At 56.7% G+C, this 18,923-nt stretch overlaps 2 protein-coding genes across 2 annotated transcripts; one reads left to right on the forward strand and one right to left on the reverse strand.

The window, feature by feature from the left end:
- Positions 1–412: 412 nt before the first annotated feature.
- On the forward strand, positions 413–2,440 carry GAST (gastrin). Its single transcript, XM_045888043.2, has 2 exons — positions 413–1,064; positions 1,186–2,440. The coding sequence occupies exons 1-2, from the start codon at positions 809–811 to the stop codon at positions 1,287–1,289; spliced, it is 360 nt and encodes a 119-aa protein (XP_045743999.2). The 5' UTR covers positions 413–808; the 3' UTR covers positions 1,290–2,440.
- A 2,091-nt stretch (positions 2,441–4,531) lies between these two features.
- On the reverse strand, positions 4,532–16,535 carry HAP1 (huntingtin associated protein 1). Its single transcript, XM_064582933.1, has 12 exons — positions 14,142–16,535; positions 13,049–13,125; positions 12,545–12,661; positions 12,252–12,412; positions 11,926–12,031; positions 11,777–11,843; positions 10,326–10,456; positions 9,394–9,468; positions 8,930–9,076; positions 8,640–8,731; positions 8,339–8,377; positions 4,532–7,555 (listed from the first exon to the last, which is right to left on the reverse strand). Exons 1-12 carry the CDS (start codon positions 14,683–14,685, stop codon positions 7,129–7,131), a joined length of 1,983 nt encoding a protein of 660 aa, XP_064439003.1. The 5' UTR covers positions 14,686–16,535; the 3' UTR covers positions 4,532–7,128.
- Positions 16,536–18,923: the final 2,388 nt, after the last annotated feature.

Genomic DNA, 18,923 nt, shown 5'->3' on the forward strand with positions numbered 1-18,923 from the left:
CAGGGTCCTGGGATCGAGCCCCACATCGGGCTCCCTGCTCAGCGGGAAGCCTGCTTCTCCCTCTCTCACTTCCTCTGCTTGTGTTTCCTCTCTCGCTGTGTCTCTCACTGTCAAATAAATAAATCTTTAAAAAAAAAAAGGTAGTATTTTATTAATATGAATGTGTTCCTGAAAGGTAAAGCCAATCAGAATAATGAGGCTCAAAGAACATAAGTGCTGAGAATAGAATTTTAGATTTGAATTTTAGTTTCATTTGAGTATCCAGTTCATTTCTGTATTATGGCGTCCCCAAACTCAGGTCACCCTGACACACAGGTGCAAATGGTAACAGCTTAATTTTTAACTGCTTAACTACAATCACAGGATATTCCTCAGTTAAGCAAAACTGGTGGGAGAAGCTTCCCTCCAGGGGCCGTGCAGAAACTGTGGGACCCGACCACACGGTGAATACGCTGGTGGTCTCCACAGAGGTACCGGGCCGTCTGTAACGTGCCCTTTGGTATGACTATTTAAAAGCTCACTTTAAATTACAAAGAATTAAACATCTACAGAGCAGCTCACGTAGCCTCAAATTCTGCAGAAATTTGGAAACCAGCACTCTCGGTTGTAAATTCCTCCTCCAAGAGAAGCCCCTGTTGTACCTAAGGTAGGTGAGGAGGAAAGTGGGGCAGGCCTGGGAGCCGGGGGAGTTGGCAGGAATTGGAGAAGCGAGCTGAGGAACAGTCCACAACCCCACACAGTGTTGCACCTGCCAACAGCAAGGGACCCAGAGTCCACCTGGTCCAGGCCCCCGCCTTTGGGTGTCTGGATGGCCCCATCTTTCAGCTCTGCCCCTCTTTCCTTTGCAGACAAGATGCAGCGACTGTGTGTGTACGTGCTGATCTTTGCGCTGGCTCTGGCCACCCCCTCTGAAGCTTCTTGGAGGCCCCGCTCCCAGCTGCAGGAGGCTCCCTCGGATCCAGGGGCAAATAGGGGCCTGGAGCCACGCTGGGTGGACCGGCTGGGTGCAGCCTCTCACCAGCGAAGGCAGCTAGGGCTCCAGGGTCCCCCACAGCTGGTGGCAGGTAGGAGCTATGACAGCTGTCCCTGCTTGTCTCGCCCAGCCAAGGTTGACCCTGGCCTTGGTCTCCAGCGGCTAGATGTCCTTCCCATATCCTCATGTCCTCTCCCCGCTCTGACCCTCAGACCTGTCCAAGAAGCAGGGACCGTGGGTGGAGGAAGAAGAAGCAGCTTACGGATGGATGGACTTCGGCCGCCGCAGTGCTGAGGAAGGGGACCAGCGTCCCTAGAACGGAGCTTCAGAGCCCAGCCGTCTCCCAGCCCAGCCCAGCCCCATGAAAAACCACTCAAAATAAATTAGCTTCCAATGGATCACATTGTGTCAAGTGTGGGGCAGGAGAGGGGAGTTAGTGGGGACAGGGCTGAGGCAGTGGGGAGAACTGAGCACTCTCCTGGGGGCAGGGACCATGACTCATTCTTCTGGGTGTCCCCAGAGCCTAACACTGACCCCGAATCTACTAGTGCAGGTGGCAAATGGTGGTGGGGTCACAAGCAGAGTCGGCTTTCTAAAAGATAAATCAAACGGTGCCACTCCAGGTTTTAACCCTCCAATACTTCCTGTCACACTTAGAATAAGACCTAAACTCCTTGCCAAAGCCCTAAACTAGCCCTGCTGTCCTCAGGGCAGGTGCCATGTTCCTTCCTCCTCTCTCCCTTTTCCCTTACACAAATGCACCTGCGCTTGGTCCTGCTCAGAACATTTGTCCTCGCCATTCCCTGTGCCCCGAAGGCTTTTCCCAGGCACAAACATGGCTGGCTCCCCTTTTTCTCCCTGGGGCCCTGGCTGAAATGCCTCTTCCTGAGAGACCCACCTGCTCTTCTCCTTCTGCTTCATACACAGCACCCGGTTCTCTCTAACGGCCCCAGAGTCTCTGACGTTGCTCTCTAGAGCACATTTCACACCCTGTCATTGTCTCGTTAGCTACTTTACTGTCCGCCTCCCCGGTTAGAAGGGCAACTCTGTAAGAGTGGGGACCACACGTCCCTCTTCCCTGCTGTATCCCTGGTTCCAAGAACAGGAGGTATCCAATAAAATATTCGTCAGATGGCCGGGTGAGTGGCCAGCACGGGCACTGTTGATGCTTCACCCATATTCCCTCCTAGTTCTCTGCCTGTCAGCAGCATCCTTCCACAAGCACATGCCACTGTTCCTCCGAGGGCCTTCCTAGTGCAAGACAGGCTTCAGATGCTGCAGAGTTAGCACCTCCAGAAGCAGCTATGAGTCAGTGACAGATGAGAGCGGGAGAATCAATACCCCAGCTCCCTCACCCCTCGGGCGGGGTGACTCGGACATGTATTCAGCTCTGTCTCCCAGAATTCCCCCGCAGGACTGAGCCCCACTTACCCACAGCAGGTACCTGCTCGAGGACATCCTTTGTTGACTGCCCTCCCTTCCCTTTCTCGCTTCTCAAAATCTGCCCCTGCCTCCCTTCAGGGTTTCCACACTAAAAACTAGGGTCAAGTCTTAGGATGTGCAGAAGCACTGTCCCAAACATGGGGGAAAAGGGATTATTCAACCGAAATACTGCAGGACCTGAATAAGCCGGATAACATGTCGCAGCAGGAACCGGGAGAGCACACAGGAGGGGATTTTCAAGGCTGGCAGACCAAGGAGGCGGGCTGGAGACTGGATAGGGAGAGTTTGTTGATATGGGAGAGGGAGACAGTCTCCCATTACTCAGGCTTTCAGCTCCTGGCAAGGACACACACAGCCAGTCCTAATGCCTTGCGGGGAGCGACTCCCTGAAAGTCTGTAGCAAGTGAAGTGCCCGAACTTCCCCAGCAGAGGACCGGGGAAGGAGTCAAAAGACGGGTAGGCATGTTAGAATGAGTTGTCGAGTCAGACAAGAGCATCCACCACATGATTACAGTCCCTGCAAGGGTCCAGAGAACAGCCCTTTCCCGGAGGACATAAGGAACCTGTTAGTGAGGACAAGTAAGCATTGTTGAGCTCAGCAGAGGTTGTCCTCTGTGGGCCGGGGTTGATGTAGGAGACACTCGTGTGGCCGCAGGCTACTTAAGTGTCAGTGGGGATGAGAGGATTGCAGGACAGAGGGGACCCGGCGGCAGCACTTAACCCTCGGAGGCAAGGTGGACATAATTACCAGGGGGCCTTAACCCACAGGGTTTGCAGCGGTGGCTCAGACCATGGTGCCCCTAAACTTGAGATCTGGGGCACCTGGGTGGCTCAGTCGTTAAGCGTCTGCCGTCGGCTTAGGTCATGATCCCAGGGTCCTGGGTTCGAGCCCCACATCGGGCTCCCGGCTCAGCAGGAAGCCTGCTTCTCCCTCTCCCGCTCCCCCTGCTTGTGTTCCCTCTCTCGCTGTCTCTCTGTCAAAATAAATAAATAAAATCTTTAAAAAATAAAAAATAAAAAAACCTTGTGATCTACGGGTGGCCAAGAAGGGCACTGTTTGCCTTATACAAGGAGAATGGATCAAGAGCAAATGAGCCCAAGGCTGATGTCAGCTGCCAAAATGGAAAATCATGATCCATTGCCTGGTTTACAAATCTGTATCAATTCTCAGAAGTTGCCATTTATCAGTGTAATTGTACACTGGGGAAGGAGGCACACCCAGATATTTCAAAAGCCGTCGTGTAGGGGCACCTGGGTGGCTCAATCCTAAGTGTCTGCCTTCAGCTCGGGTCATGGTCCCAGGGTCCTGGGATCGAGCCCCACATCGGGCTCCCCGCTCAGCGAGAAGCCTGCTTCTCCCTCTTCCACTCCCCCTGCTTATGTTGCCTCTCTCACTGTCTCTCTCTGTCAAATAAATTAAAAAAAAAAAAAAAGCCGTTGTGTACGGGGCCTGAGCTGCCACACCAGAGAACCCCAAATGCCATCACGCCTCCACCCACATTCAAGAGAGAGTGCATTTTGGCGCCTCGCCTGGCTGGCTCAGTCAGTACAGCATGGGACTCTTGATCTCAGGGTCGTGAGTTCAAGCCCCACATTGGGCTCCATGCTGGGCATGGAGACTACATGCATACATACATAAAGTGTAACCATTTAAAAATATCCATTCCCACATGTGCTGTCCATGGTCCACTAGAAGCATCAATAGTCTTGGGGCCCCTGGTGGCTCAGTCGGTTAAGCATCTGACTGATTCAGCAGTCATCGGGTTCTGCGTTCAGCAGGGAGTCTGCTTCTCTCTCTCTCTCTCTCCCTCTGCCCCTCTCCCTGCTCACACTCTCTCTCTCTAAAATAAATGATTAAATATTTTTAAAAAATTCTCTGCCAGGGGGCTTTTCCTTACCCACACATGGGGCACAGAGTGTGATGTTAATGCCCAAGGCTTTCAGTGACAAATGTCAGCTGGGCGGTGCATGCCCAGCTTCCTCACCCCTTGAGTGGGATAACTGAGACGGCTCCATCTCAGTGGGTCCCAAACTTTACCATGCACGTGCACTCCCTGGGGTCCTTGTGACCATACAGATTCTGACTCTGTTAAGTCTGGGGTGGGACCTGAGAATCTGCATTTCTGACAAACTCCCAGGAGATGCCGATGACGCTGGTCCACCCAGACCACACCCGTGTACCAAAGGGCTATACTTCTTCCCAGAGTTCCCCAGTAGGATTAAGCCCCAGTGACTAGCACACCCTTTTCCTTCTCAATTCCTCCACAGGCAGGGAGGCGGGGAGGAGGCCCCCAGGGGACAGAGGGACCCCTCACCCACACTCCCCCCAGGAATGCTTTCTGGATGAGCTCCCAAACAAACCACTTGTTTTCAAATGCTGTTGCAGGTCTGAGGGCCCTCTACCTAAGACAGTGGGGGACTCTCGCCCATGCCTTACCCCTCACAGCCAGGGCACTGGGCCAGAATCCCTGGAGCAGAAAAATAGGGAAGGGAGTCTCTCTGAGCACAGACTCAGGAGGTCTGAGAGCTTGGGTTCACATCCCAGTTCCGCAGCTCGCTCTCAGACCCTTGGGAGGGTCACTTAACCTGCCTGGGCTTGTTTTCTCCTCCGACAACTGTTTATCAGATCACCCACCACTCCACAGGGGTTGTTGATGTGACCAGGTCATGTATTTAACAAAAGCCCGTGGCACATGATGCCCATCGTATTGGAGCCCATCGTCTCTCCACAGCTTTGCCCCAGCAGAGCTGCAGTCACGCACGCATACTCCCAGAGAAGGACACCGGAGCGCGGGCCAGGTAGTGCACAGGTCCTTTATTTCCTGCACTGGCAGGTGTACGGCCGACAAGCAACAGAAGAACAGAAGAGCGAGTAGCACAACAGGGGGCAGGGCCAGACCAACGGGGGTCCTAAGCCCCAGACTCCAGCTGTTTACGAGTAAAGAGTGGGAAAGGGCAGGACATCTGGAATGAAGAAACGCGGAGCACTGAGGGGAGGACAGCAGGGAGGGAGTGACTTGGGCGGGGAGCCTGGACACTCAAGGGCCACAGGCAGGGAGGTGGGGAGGAGGCCCCCAGGGGACAGAGGGACCCCTCACCCACACGTAGAGACACTCTTGGTTACCAACAATAGTGAGGGACTAAGAAGGAAGGGCCAAGAATGGAGGAAGAGGGCCAGGTCCCTGAAAGTCAGCAAGGACTCAGGGGCCACCTTTAACTTGGGGGTCAAGGGCATGTTGTCAGGAGGGTCATCAGAACACCTTCCTGCACCAGGGCCCGAGCCCCACCCCCAGCCCAGCTCAGAGCCTGGTCAGGCAGCTGACAGGCCTCCCCCTGGGGCTTCCACCAGCCCCTGGGCTAGCATGTGACTCCAGCCCCAGCCGCCACAGATTTTGCACCCGCTGCAGAGCAAGGGCCGGGGTCCCCTAGCTCAGAAAAGTCCTCAAGCCCCAGCCCAGGTTCATCAGGACGGAAGGTGCACTGGTGACAGACAGGAGGGTCCCGTTTGGGAGGACAGGAAGGAGGTTTCTGGGGCAGGTGGGACTTGGCCAGGTGGCTGAAGGAGGGGCCTCAGGCTGTCTGTGGGGCCTCTGCAGGCTGCTGGGACACAGCAAAGCCTGGAAGAGAAGGGGAGTGGAGGTGAACTGGGGGCCTGGAGAGTGGGCAGGGGCTGAGGCCTTGTCAGCTATATGAGAAAGACAGCCACGACTGATCGTTGTGCAGGCTGCCCACCGGCCCGCCATAGAGGTCACTGTTCAGTATACAAACTGCACAACCTTCCATGGTGACCCTGATGAGGCTGCCCAGCAGTGACCAAAGCGCCCTCAGAGTGGGGGCAGGCCACCTACGATGGTGAGGCTAGCAACAGGCTCTAAATTTCACAGCTGACTGAGCGGGCTAGGCAGGCACCAGGACAGGGTCGGAGGGGAGGGATAGGCCAGGAAAGTCATTATGGCATAGCAGTGAACAGAACAGGCTCAGATCCACTCCAGCTGTGCGACCTCCAGCGAGTTACTTTAGCTCTGTTCTCACCTAACAAAGGGGGACAAGAACTCCTACCTACAGGGTGTGACAACTAAAGGAAAAAATGCGTCTCTGTGAGCTCCCTGAAGGCAGCCTGCATTCAGTAGGTGTGGCTCCCCAAACCTTGGGGTTTCTAGCTGGGGAAAGGAGACCCTGACCCACCCCCCACCACCCTGGAGGAGACCCTAGCCCATCTTCAGACTCACCCAGGGGACTGGTCCGACCACCCTTGCTGGCAGAGGCCTTTGTCCCAATGGCCTGGGTGGCCCCAGAACACCCCCGTCTTCCTCCCAGGCCCTGGGAGAGTGGTTGGCCCTGTCCTCCTCCAGTCTCTGGAAGTCCTGGGTCAGCACCCCAGGCTGCTGCTCTGCCGCCCCACCCCCCACATTGTCTTGGCCTGTTGCTGCCACTGGTGCAGGGTTGGGGAGCCTTGGGGCTGGGGGCGGCAGAGACAGGAAGCTCAGGTGGAACGGAGGGCAGCAGTCCCGGTCTTGACCCCCAGCCCAGCCTCCCAGGAGAAAAGGGGGTAGAGCTCTGGAATCTTATGCCAATTCCACATAAATGAGCCCGGGGGGCCACAGATCCCCGCTGCCTATGGAAATGATATGCAAAGTCCATGCAAATCAGCACGCTGGGTGGGGCCTGGCCGGGGTAAGTGAGCACCTGGGGGGCTCACCTACCCTCCCCTTTCATCGGCTTGATGATCTGCAGCTTGTCCGGCTGGCCAGAGGGAGGCCCCTGCGGGAGCACTCACCTTCCTGGAGCATCTTCTGCCTCAGCTGCCACCTGTACCCCGAGTCCTGCCAGTTAGCCAGCTGCCGGAGGACACGCCTCATGCTGAGGTGAGAGGGGCCCAAGCCGCTGGCTGCCCGGGTTGAGGTCACTGCGTTCGTCTGCGTTGCCTCATCCAGCTCCGGCTCTACCTCCTCCCAGGCCTCAGCCTCCTCCGACACCAGCTCCGCCTCTTCTGTCAACCCCTCCTCAGCTGACACCCCCTCTTCTGTGGCCCCCCGCTCCTCCTCCTCCGAAGGCACAAAGTCCTCTGCTGTCATTAACCCCTTCTCAGCCTCGAACCCCCGTTCCTGCTCTCGTGCCTCACCGCAGCACAGCTTGTACCTGGCCAGGGAGACAGGAACGTCCTTCTGTGCCCCTGAAAGCCAAGCGCAGCCAGGGCCCCCGGCCCCATTCTTCCGCTCCCCGGGGACACCTCCAGCCACCAGGGCTGAGGAGCTCCCCTGCTCTCTGCCCCAGTCTACCCATAAGACCCGACGGCTACTCCCCACTTCTGTCCCAGCCAGGGGAAAGGGGAGCTGGGTACCAGCCTCCAGGCTTCAGACACCCAGCCCAGGCTTACCTTCTCCCAGGTAAGAAGGAGGGAGAATGGTCACCCACACTGCACAAGCCCTGCCTTCCCCTGGTACACCTCCCCGCCACCACCCCCCCCACCCCCCCGCCCCGTGCACAACCCAGAGCCGCAAGGATAATATTCTTCTCCGTGATCTAACCTTCACAGCCCAGCCCACAGCTAGTTGCCCCATAGGAACAAATCCATTTTAGTAAGGCTCAGACTGGTCAAGCAGTTTGCCCAAGGACACACAGCCAATTAAAGGGATCAAGTGGGGACTCAAGTCCCAGACATTCCCAGCTCCTGGGCCAGTGCTCATTCTCCTCTCAGTCTCTGGTGAGGTGAAGGGAAGGCTTCAGTCCCCACTGGGAACAGCCTAAGTCAGATGGCCAACTATGGGGCAAGATCAGAAGGAAAAGGGGGCCGCCCCTTCCCAGAACACCTCAGCCCAGCCAGCCCAGAGAGTGGGGCGTTCTCCAGGGTGGCAGGGTCATAGACGGTTGTCTGGCTGCTGAAAGTGAGGGCGGTGATGGGGGAGCCCCTGGCCAGCTTACCCCAGGTGTGACATCTCCTCTGCAGCAGTTCCGTGATTCCTTCAACAGAGAAAAGGGCCATCACCTTCCCAAGGCAACATTAGCTGAAACTGCAAAGTCCCTGGGGCCCCAGCATGGAAAAAATCCCAGGGAAAAATGAGGGGCCCACACATGTGGACAGAAAAAAGGGTGTGGGGGGAGGGGACGGGGCAGCTAACAAGGGGGCGTCACAAGTGAAGGAAGAAGTCAGAAGCAAACCCCCTCCACGCTCCGGGCAGGTGAGTGTGCGTCAGGCGAGGGCCTGGGGGCCCCAGCACCACACCTTTCGATAAAAAACACAGGGTCTGAGATAATCCTCCTTATAGACATTCTGAGCTCCTCGGCCAGGGTCTCCTGGAAACCAGGAAGGGCCTCCTGTGGTGGAGAGGTGGATATTAGCAGGGCATGCCCACAGGGCATGCCCTGGAACTCCAACCCCTACTTCCAGGGCATGCCCTAGAACTCCAACCCCTCTACTTCCAGGGACAGAAAGGGACGGGGGATGGAAATCAGCCAGCAGGGCTGAGGCATGAGCACACAGAGGGCAGGAGGCGGGCGGCTGGGGGTCCTCACCACGGGTACAATGTATGTGTAGTGGGTGACAGGGCCAGTGGACACCGGGGCTGGCTGGCGGAGGGTCTTCGCCTCCTCCTGGGCCTCAGTCAGCATGCCCCCACACTCCGTGTACCTCTTCCACAGGTCCTGCAGCTGGGAAGCCACCTGCAGGTTCTGTTGGGACCCAGGCGCACCCGCCCAGCACACCCTGCCCACCCTCTCCCCAGCGTGCCAGGAAGCCTGGGCTAAGAGGCAAGCGGCCCAGTCTCTAGACCCACATAATGACATGCAGGGTGCCCCCGGCAGGTCCCTGGACTCTACTCCACTCAGACCCCAACTGAACCTGCCAGGCCCCTCGCCAAACACCCAGGGTGTGCAAAGGGACAGACCCAGAGCCTGCTCAAGGAGCTCGTCCTCCCAGGAGAGTCAGCCAGCTGACCAAGGGCCTTGAGTTCCCAGCTCTGGGCCAGGGGGAGCTTCACCTCATCCTGGAGCTGCATCTGGATTTCCTTCTCCGAAGCCAGCTGCCGTTGCAACTTCTCCGTCTGGGCTCCATACTGGAAGGACCGAGACTGGTCAGCCAGACCCGAGACCAGTCAGCCTCACCCGAGGCCTCCCTACCACCTCCAGCAAATCTTCCCAGGCACATAGCTGAGCCTTTGGCAACCCCTGAAGCAAGAAGTCACATGGAGGGCGCCTGGGTGGCTCAGTTGGTTAAGCGACAGCCTTCGGCTCAGGTCATGATCCTGGAGTCCCAGGATCGAGTCCTGCATCGGGCTCCCTGCTCGGCAGGGAGCCTGCTTCTCCCTCTGACCCTCCCCTCTCATGTGCTCTCTCTCTCAAATAAATAAAATCTTAAAAAAAAAAAATCAATAAGAAGTTTTTTGGGTGATTAAGGTATTGTGATTCTTTAGGAAAATGTTCTTAGTGTTAGAAGAGACATGCTAGGGCGCCTGGGTGGCTCAGTTGGTTAAGCGACTGCCTTCGGCTCAGGTCATGATCCTGGAGTCCCTGGATCGAGTCCCTCATCGGGCTCCCTGCTCGGCAGGGAGCCTGCTTCTCCCTCTGACCCTCCCCCCTCTCATGTGCTCTCTCTCATTCTCTCTCTCAAATAAATAAATAAAATCTTTAAAAAAAAAAAAAAGAAGTCACATGGAATGAGGCCCCATCAGGTGGGAGAGTCATGCATCCTAGGACACCCCGTGACCCTCTCTGGGCCTGCGCCCCCTCCCTGGGACAACGAGGGGGCAGAACGAGATGCTCTCCGACATCTCCTCCGACTCTGACTGCCGCACAGCGGGGCCTGGGGCCTGGCTGAGCCGAGGGCTCCGAGAGGCAAGGGCAGGGAGGAGGGGGCGTGGGGGCCCCGGGGGCCTTGGCAGGAGCGGGGAGCCCTGCACACAGCCCGACGCACCGTCTGACAGCACTGCCGCAGCATCAGGACCTGGGTCCGCAGCTGGGCCACCTCCCTCCGCTGCTGGCTGTGGGTCTCCATCCTGAGCGCCAGCACGTCCGACAGCTCGGCCATCTGCTGGCTGGCCTCAGCTGGGGGGACGCGGGGACAGAAGGTCAGCGCTGGCTCGCCCGGCCTCTGGGGACCGGTCTGGCCCTCCCGAGGCCTCTGTCCACCCCACCCTTCAGCTGGGGCGGGGGACTCTGGGTTTGCAGGACTTCATATTCCTCACTGGCTCTTCATCCCAATAAATGTCTGTTGACTGACACGGAGCACGGCCCTGGGTGAGCGGCCGTCGAGACCTGGTCCCAGCGCACACAGAGCTCAAGTCTAGTGGGGACACTGATGGGCAAGGAAATCCCACCAGGGCCTACTCTGGGCTAGGATGGAACACATGTAAAGGGTGCACCGGGGGTCACAGTGGCACCCGGTCCTGCCTTACACGGTCTGCGGTCTGCGAAGCTAAGGCCTCTGCAGGGTAAGTGGGACCCAGCCAGGCCAAGAAGGGTAAACAAGCCTCCCAGACAGGGTGTGGAGGGGCCAATCACAAGACCCTGGGAGGGAGGGCTCAGGATCTGGGCAGGGCCCAGATCACAGGGGCTGGGGGAGAGGGCTGAGGTTACCCTTTGGCCAGTGGGAAGCTTGGGGTTTTAGGCAGAGGATGACATGGGTCAGATCTGGTTTTAGAAAACTGATTTTGGGCTGTGTGCAGAAGGACCTGGAAAGACAGCAGTACAGGAGGGGAGACCAGTTAAGACCCGGCCTGGGCTAGAGTCAGGGGGGTGAGGAGGAGAAAAGAGACTTAGCCTTCCTTAGGAGGTGGAAGCAACCGAACTTGGGGCCCAGCTCCTATGCCAGGGGCCTGGCCATTCGGGGAGTTGGGGAACCCAGAGGGAAGGAAGGTCAGGCCTGCAGGGAGGCAAGCAGCATGAGTTCAGCCGCTCCCATCTTGCACCTGCATCTCAAAGCTAGACTTGAGCTTCTCAGGGACAAACCCTGGGCCTCCCTCATCTTCATCAACACACGGTACCCGCCACTGCCCCAGACCCAGTGCCTCGCCTGGTGTCTGGCCGCTCACGGCTCCTTCTCTTCCTTGCTTCCAGGCCCCTCCTTCCCAAGCCCCAAATTACAAAATGAAACAGGCTGAGAGGGGCCCCACAGCTTCTGCACAGCTCTCTCCAGTGTGTGCAAAGCACGTTCTCAGCTGTGCCTCTGGAGAGGTCTGCAGGGCTGACATTATTCCTCCCCATTCTAAAGATGAAGTTTCAGAGACCTCAAGGAACTTGTCCAAGTTCCCACAGCTGGGAAGTGCCAGGGTGGGCCTCGAACTCAGGTCCCAAGACTGTGAGTTCTGAGTTCTTCCCTCGGCTCCTTGGGACAGCCCTCTACCCCCAAGTTACAGCTGCACGTACAAAACTGCTCCACACAATCCAGGATGAGCATCTGCTCCTCCTCCTCAAGGGCATCGAGATGAGAGGCCTGGAGGGAGGGAGGGAGAGAAGAAGGAGCAGGAGTGTCAACAGCCCCTGCCTGCAGCTGCGCCCTCCTGCCGCAGCCTCACCTCCTCTCGCAGCTGCTCGTTCTCCTCCTCCAGCCGCCTCAGCTGCTCCTGCAGGGTTTCCAGCTTCGGGCAGTAGTGCGGCGACTCGGACTCCTGCACGGAAGTCCTAGCGGTGGGAGCGATGGCGGTCAGGGCCCAGCACGGGGGCGGGAGGGGGGGAACCCAGGTCCCAGCCCACCCAGGGTTAGCCCACCCGGGCTCACTGTGGTGGTCTCATGTAGCCCCAGCAACCCTGCTGGCAGGTACACCGTGTGTGTCCCTGTTTGCAAATGGGGAAACTGAGGCACAGAGAAGGAGCTGCCCCGGTGAAAAGGCAGGACACTCACGGCTCAGAGGCTCCATAGGGATGATCATGCTGCTGCTCTTCCTCTCCTTCCTCTCCCTCTTCCTCTTCTTCATCCTCCTCCTCCTCTTCCTCCTCCTCAGAGTCTGAGTAGAGCTGGAGGAGATCATCTCGCAAGCTCACCTGGTGTCTGAGGTGTAAAATCTGCCAGTGGGGGAGAGGATCCCTGTTGGAAGGCGGGCGGGGGGGATGGGGGCAGGCACAGGTCCTGGCACGAAGGGGATGTAGGAAGGTCTGAGATGGCGCACGCCCTACCCCTCCTCCTTGCCCAGTTACCTCCTCCCTGGCTGAGCCCAGCATGGCTTCCAGCTTGCTGTTCTCCTCCATCAGAACACTGTTCCGTTTCGCCAGGGACTGGCCAATGCGAGCCACCGTATTTAGGTCCCGCTCTCTCTGCAGAGGGGATCCCCATCCATGGGGAATACTTTCCTGTTTTCTGGGACCTCCCAGACAGCTGGGAGAAGCTAGGGAGTACACAGGGGTCAAAGGGAAGCAAGGCCACTAAGGGAAACCCTTCCACACCCTAGTGTTCCAGGGTACTGGAAAAGAGTCTGCCATCAACCCACTGTGGGGGCCTCAGTTTCCCCTTATAGAAAAGAGCAGGTCAGACCAGATGGCTCTAACAGCAATTCCAGCCTAGACATCATAAGAGGGACCCCCAGCTTGGCTCCCAGAAAAATAGTCAAGCAGGGAACAGACAGGACTTCTACCCCTCCCAGGCAGAATTAAAACGGAGGCCTGGCTAAGGCTCAGGATGGCCCTAGGGAAGGCAGTACACACCTCCTCTAGCAGATTTAACATCAGTCTGACATCTTCTTGGGTGATCTTGACTGGTGGGGTTCGGTCAGGACACAGCGCTGCAAAAACAAGTGATGCACCTGGGTCAGGAAAAGGGGGGCATATCCTACCCCACATCCCACTGTTTCCTGCCCTATCCCCAGTTATCCTCCAGGAACAGGAGTCAGGGACAAGGCAGGAGAAGACTGAGCTCCATCCCTGCCCCCAATATCCTCTCCACACACACCCCCTGGTCCCAGCATTCCCTTCCCTGCTCCCAGGACCAACTGGACTCTTTTGTTCTGGAGGGGCCTGGGCGAGGCAAAGGATCCCAGTCCTCCAAGCTCAGGTGGAACTGAGTTCTCCGCCGCCTGGGTCCCTGGCACCTAGGAGAATGCAGGCGGCTAGTGGAAGCAGCCACAGACTGGCTCATCACCCCTTACCCAGAGGGCAGCCTTGGCCGCCTCATTGGAGCCTCGTGGGTCATAAAACAGACACAGTCACCCACCCTGCACCTGTTGCGTGTGGAGAGCAGGAAGAGACTTTTCCAGCACTGCAGGAGGGGGGCCGTGAGCCTCTAAACCCAAATCCAGAGATCTCCTGCCACCCAGGAGAAGCTACGAGGGGACGAAACCGGAGCCCCCCGCCCATCTCTAGGCTGGGGAAAACAGGGCTTTGACCCCCCGCAGCCAAACGGTTGACAAAACCTCCCCTCCGCCCATCCACCTCCCCAGCGCCGCGCGGCGGGCCAGCGCAGGCTCAGAGCGCACGGGGCAGCGCCCTCCCGCAGCCCCCCGCCCCTCTCCTGGCACTGCGGTAGCCTGGGGAGGGGTGCCCTGAGAGCGCGCAGAGCTGCGGAGCAACGGGCGCGCACAGCCCCCGGACCTGCCCCCGACAACGATCAGGAGACCACAGAAGGGAGGAGGAGATGGGCAAGAGGCGACCCGACAGGGACCGCAGACAGTGACATCGCCAAGTCGATAGAGCGATAAGACTGAATGCCAGAGGGGGCGGGGCGCTCCGAGCCGACGGGGCCCCCTTCTCCACGGAAGTGCCTACGTCCCACCGGCTCTGGGGTTCCGGGGACCCGGGTTACCTTCCTCCAGCTCCCGAATAAAGGCGGCACGCTCGGGGCCCGACACCCCAGGCCGACGGCCGATGTAGGCGGCCGGCGTCTTCCAGATGCCCGCCGCCTTTCCAGTCCCCAGGCCAGTGGCCGGGGGACCAAAGGGCTCCTGGAATATGAAGCGGGTCCATGGGGCGTCCGAGGTGCCGGGCACGGACTGGGCATGCCGCTGGGCGGCTGAGAATGCGGACGCGCGTGGGGCTCCTGCCGCCGATCCAGCCTCGGAGGTCGGGCGAGCTCCGGCTGGGCGTCCCGAGACGGAAGGGGATCTGGATCCTGCTCCCTGTCCGGCCGCGGGTGCCCGCGCAGGGGCGGCTGCAAACTGCGCAGAGGGCTCTGGAGCGGGATTGGCTGCGAGTGGGGGTGCGAGGGTGATTCCCGCCGGATCCCGGGGTCTGAACCGGTGCCTCGCGTAGCCGGACCCCGACTCTTTAGGACGCATCTTGAGTCCGCAGTCGGCTGCCGCAGCCGGGCCTTTATAACCAGCGCCCCGAGTGGGCGCCCGCCGGGCCATACCACGCGCGGGAGTGGGCGGCCGGGAGCAACCAGTGAGGCCCCGGACTGGGGGTCGCGCGCGAGGGGAGCTCTTGGTGGCGAAGCTGAGCGCAGAAATCAGAATAAGGGGCAGAGTCGAATGGCGGTTCCAGCCGGTTCCGTGGGCTCGGGTTCCGAGTGCAGGGCTTCTCCTCCCCTCTCCACCTCCCGAGAATGGTTCTGCCCCAAGTCGCCGCTTCCCTGGAATTCGAGTACAGAGACTTCGAGGTCCCTAGCTGGGGACACCCCCTCCGTCCGCTCCGGCCAGGGTTGCCGGCTGCTGCCCACCCTGGGTATGACCTGGGAGTTAGGGCAGTTTTGTGCTTTCTCCGGTAGCTGGGACATGAATCCAAACTCCAGTATGGTCTCAACGCGCTGACAAGTCTGGCGCGTCACACTGGTCCCTGCGCTCACACCCTTGTGCTCCAGCCGCTCGACAGCCGTCTTCCTTATTTCTTACTTCGTCTTATTACCTTTGCTTGTGCTTTACCTCCAGCCCTCATTGGCTTTGCCCACCTCCTCCCACCCTGGCAGACACCTGTTCTTCCTGGAGACTGCGCTTAGAGGTCTCCCGGGTGAAGACCCCTCGGACCTCGTCCCGCATGGCCCCTGAGCGTGTCCCTCAGAGTGCGCAATGGGAGGCGGTACCTACAATGAGTTGGATGGGGCGGCAGAGGAGTCGGTCGGTGGCCATTTCTGTCCCTTTAAACTGGAAGAACCTGCCAGCCAGAAAGAGATGGTTGTGGCACTAATTCTTTTAAAGCCTTAGAATCATTCTTAGTGCGCAAATTTTCTTCCCTTCAATAACCCATCAATCACCTGTCCTGCTTGATTTACCTCCTAAATATTTCTCAAATGACCAGTCTCCTCGTCAGTCTCTCTGCTGTTGAGGCCTCATCCTCTCTTCTAGATTTTTGTGATAACCTCCCTGCCCCCTCCACATGAATCCATTTCTAAGGAATTCCAGGAGCCTCTTCCCCACAGCCATCACGCTAAGCCTGAGCCCAGGACAGGGGCTACTGCCCAAGGGCTACACCTGGGACAGAGGTTTCTAGTGCTGACAACGTGCCTTGCGGGCCAGGTGTCCGGGATACAGCATGGAACAAGAGACAAAACCCAGGAACGAGGATCAGACTGCCCTGTCCACCAGCTTTCCCATGGAGAAGCATTGTGGTAAGAATGTTTCCTTCCATCTGGGTCCATTCATTCATTTGACAAATATTTACTGAGTCCCTACGATATACAAATATAAAATAAATAAATAAATAAAATCCTTTAAAAAAAGATTATTTAACACACAGAGAGAGCACGCACAAACAGGGGGAGGAGAGGGAGAAGCAGGCTCCCCGCTGAGCAGGAAGCCCTATGCAGGACTCTATCCCAGGACCCTGGGATCATGACCTGAGCCAAAGGCAGATGCTCAACCAACGGAGCCACCCAGGTGCCCCCTATTTTATTTCATTTTTGAAACTTTTTTCTTTTTAATTCTAAGTAAACTCCACGCCCATCCTGGGGCTCAAACTCATGACCCCGAGATCAAGACTGAGCCAGTGAGGTGCTCTAAAATTAGTTTTAATAATATATTTTATTTAATCCAGTATCTCCAAAATATTATCACTTCAACATGTAATCAACATAAAAAATTATTAATGAGATTATATTTTTACATTCTTTATACTAAGCTGACTGTGCATTTTATTTTTTTAAGATTTTATTTATTGGGTGCCTGGGTGGCTCAGATGGTTAAGCATCTGCCTTCGGCTCAAGTCATTATCCCAGGGTCTGGGCTCCCTGCTCAGCAGGGAGCCTGCTTCTCTCTCTCTCTCTCTCTCTCTCCCTCTCTCTCCCCCTCTCCCTCTGCTGCTCCCCCTGCTGGTGCTCTTTCACGCACTCTTTCTCAAATAAATAAATAAAATCTTAAAAAAAAAAAAGATTTTATTTATTTATTTATTTGAGAGCGAGAGAAGGCAGATGCTTAACTGACTGAGCCACCCAGGCACCCTGGGCATTTTATTCTTAAAGCACATTTCAACTCATTCTTCTCTTTATTTCCCTGAATGTAATTTGTCTTTTTTCCCCTGTGTACCTTTATTTTTTTTTAAGATTTATTTATTTGTTTGAGATACAGGGCGTGCACAGAACAGGACATACAATAGGGGCCCATTCTATTCCTGCTGAATGGATGTTTGCTGAATTGAATTATTCCATGAGAAAGCAGCCCTGAGGACCCTGGGAAGTTTGCGGTGAAGAAGAAGAAAGTGGAGTGGAGAAGACAGAGCTGAAGGGGACCCTCAGGCTCCCAGTAGACTACACCCTCTACCCCCTCCCCCCACACCTTGCAAGGCAACTCTAGCTATAGCCACCAGAGGGCGGTGCCAGCCCGCATACCCCCTACCCTCACCCAGCCAGCCCTCACCCATGGGATCAGTGACCCCACAGAAGAGGCAGAGTAAGGATGGCAACTTCATTGGACGGTTGGAGAAGCCAAAGCTCAGACCCCTGGTCACTCCACAAGTAAGCATTTTGGCCTGGCTGATAAGCCCATGACAGCCCAAGAGACCCCGTGGGCCCCTCTCCAGTGGAGTCCTTCAGCCCAGTTCTGCTGCTCTAACCAGAGAGGTTGGCAGAACAGAAACCGTAGACCTCCTCCTTCCCTCCCAGTATGCACCCTGCTGAACTAGAGAAGACAGGAAGGGGCTTGCGACCCACCACAGCCATGAACTTGGGGCCAAGCATAGTCACTCCAAACCCAGCCTCAGTGCGCCCCCGGCTCAGGCCTCCTTGCCTGGCCTGATCCTGGAAAATGAACCTAGGACAGGCTACCCCATGGCAAGAGCCACTGAGGGTCAGTGCCAAGGATCCGGGTGGGGTCAGACACCAGGACCACTTTCTGCATCAGACTGGGAACAGGGCAGAAGGGAGTGCCTTGGACATGGGCCAGGGGAACCGCCTCACCACCCCCACTCCTGCTCCCCTCCTGTGGGACTCCTGGGACCCCTCATCCCTCTCCCCACCAGTGCCCAGGCCCCTCCACAACGTAAGGCCCCCTTTCCTTTATTCCTTCTTCCCAGGCCCTGGTCAGACTCTTGGGCACTGAACACTCTGAACCTCTCCAGGGCCTGGGCTGAGGAAGTGGGGGATGCTGGGGGCCTGAGCCCCTCAGCCTGGTGTCTTCTGGTTTTCTAGGCCCCCTGCTGGTCAGGAGAGGGGAAGGAGAGAAGGCAGAGGCAAAGTACCTGGGGTGATGGTGGGGGTCAGCAGGCGAGCCTGCTGGCTCACTCCTGCTCCTGACTCTCCTGCTGAGGCTGGCCTCCTCCTCTGAGAAGCCCTCCTTGCTCCCAGACGGGGTGTCATTTCTCCTAACTCTGTGCTCATTTTCCCATCCTCACATCTTTGCTGCTCCCACTGCCAGGAAGTCCCAGGTACATTCCATGATTTCCATTGAACACTTCCTTATTTGAAAGGCGACTCAAATGTCATCCACTCCCTCCATGGGCTTGCTGAACCCACTGAGACTCCTAAGCACATGCGCACTCTCCTGCTACCATTACTTTCTTGTCTGTTTCACACCCGGAAGACAAGAATGTGGGGCATCTCTATCCCTAGGGTTGTGAGCAAAGCCTGGCAGAAAAGGTCCTTAGGAAGCTTTTGGTGATTGAAGGAACAAATGACCCACGAATCTAGCCCATGAAGAGTGCCCCTGTTCCTTCCAGAGACCGGGACTGCATTTGGACACATTTTCCACAGCTTCATTGTACTAGTAATTATTGGGAACTGGGGTCAACTAACTGAATTTCTCAAATCTTTCCCACGTGTCTTGGGTGTTACCAAATTTCCCCATGTTCTCTAAATGTGCATAGATGTTTTGGATCAAGCATAGGATTTAGGATTCCATCTAATTATTTCCTACTTCTTTATGTTATCTTGTTGAGTGTATCTTTTTAGCCAACTTACATGCTTTTTAGATGAGGTTGTATAGACATGTTTTCAAAGTTTTTTAGTGTAAGACAATTTATTTTTCATTTTTAATTGATTTTTTAAAAGATTTTATTTATTTATTTTTAAGATTTTATTTATTTGAGAGAGAGAGAGAAACAGCACGAGAGAGGAGAGGGTCAGAGGGAGAAGCAGGCTCCCCGCTGAGCCAGGAGCCCGATGTGGGACTCGATCCTGGGACTCCGGGATCATGACCTGAGCCGAAGGCTGTCGCTTAACCAA

Source organism: Mirounga angustirostris, unplaced genomic scaffold (genome assembly GCF_029215605.1).
Source record: "Mirounga angustirostris isolate CCGP_5_RB_7025 unplaced genomic scaffold, mMirAng1.0.hap1 SCAF_17, whole genome shotgun sequence".
NCBI classification, from domain to species: domain Eukaryota; kingdom Metazoa; phylum Chordata; class Mammalia; order Carnivora; family Phocidae; genus Mirounga; species Mirounga angustirostris.

What these genes read in the sequence shown, in the direction of transcription:
- GAST (XM_045888043.2), top strand. Translation starts at nt 809, where the DNA reads ATGGCCCCATCTTTCAGCTCTGCCCCTCTTTCCTTTGCAGACAAGATG. An exon ending in TCCCCCACAGCTGGTGGCAG is followed by an intron (nt 1,065 to 1,185) that starts GTAGGAGCTATG and finishes TCTGACCCTCAG; the next exon opens with ACCTGTCCAAGAAGCAGGGA.
- HAP1 (XM_064582933.1), bottom strand. Translation starts at nt 14,685, where the DNA reads ATGGCCCGGCGGGCGCCCACTCGGGGCGCTGGTTATAAAGGCCCGGCT. An exon ending in TATTCGGGAGCTGGAGGAAG is followed by an intron (nt 13,126 to 14,141) that starts GTAACCCGGGTC and finishes TTGTTTTTGCAG; the next exon opens with CGCTGTGTCCTGACCGAACC. An exon ending in TGCGGCAGTGCTGTCAGACG is followed by an intron (nt 9,469 to 10,325) that starts GTGCGTCGGGCT and finishes CGGTCCTTCCAG; the next exon opens with TATGGAGCCCAGACGGAGAA.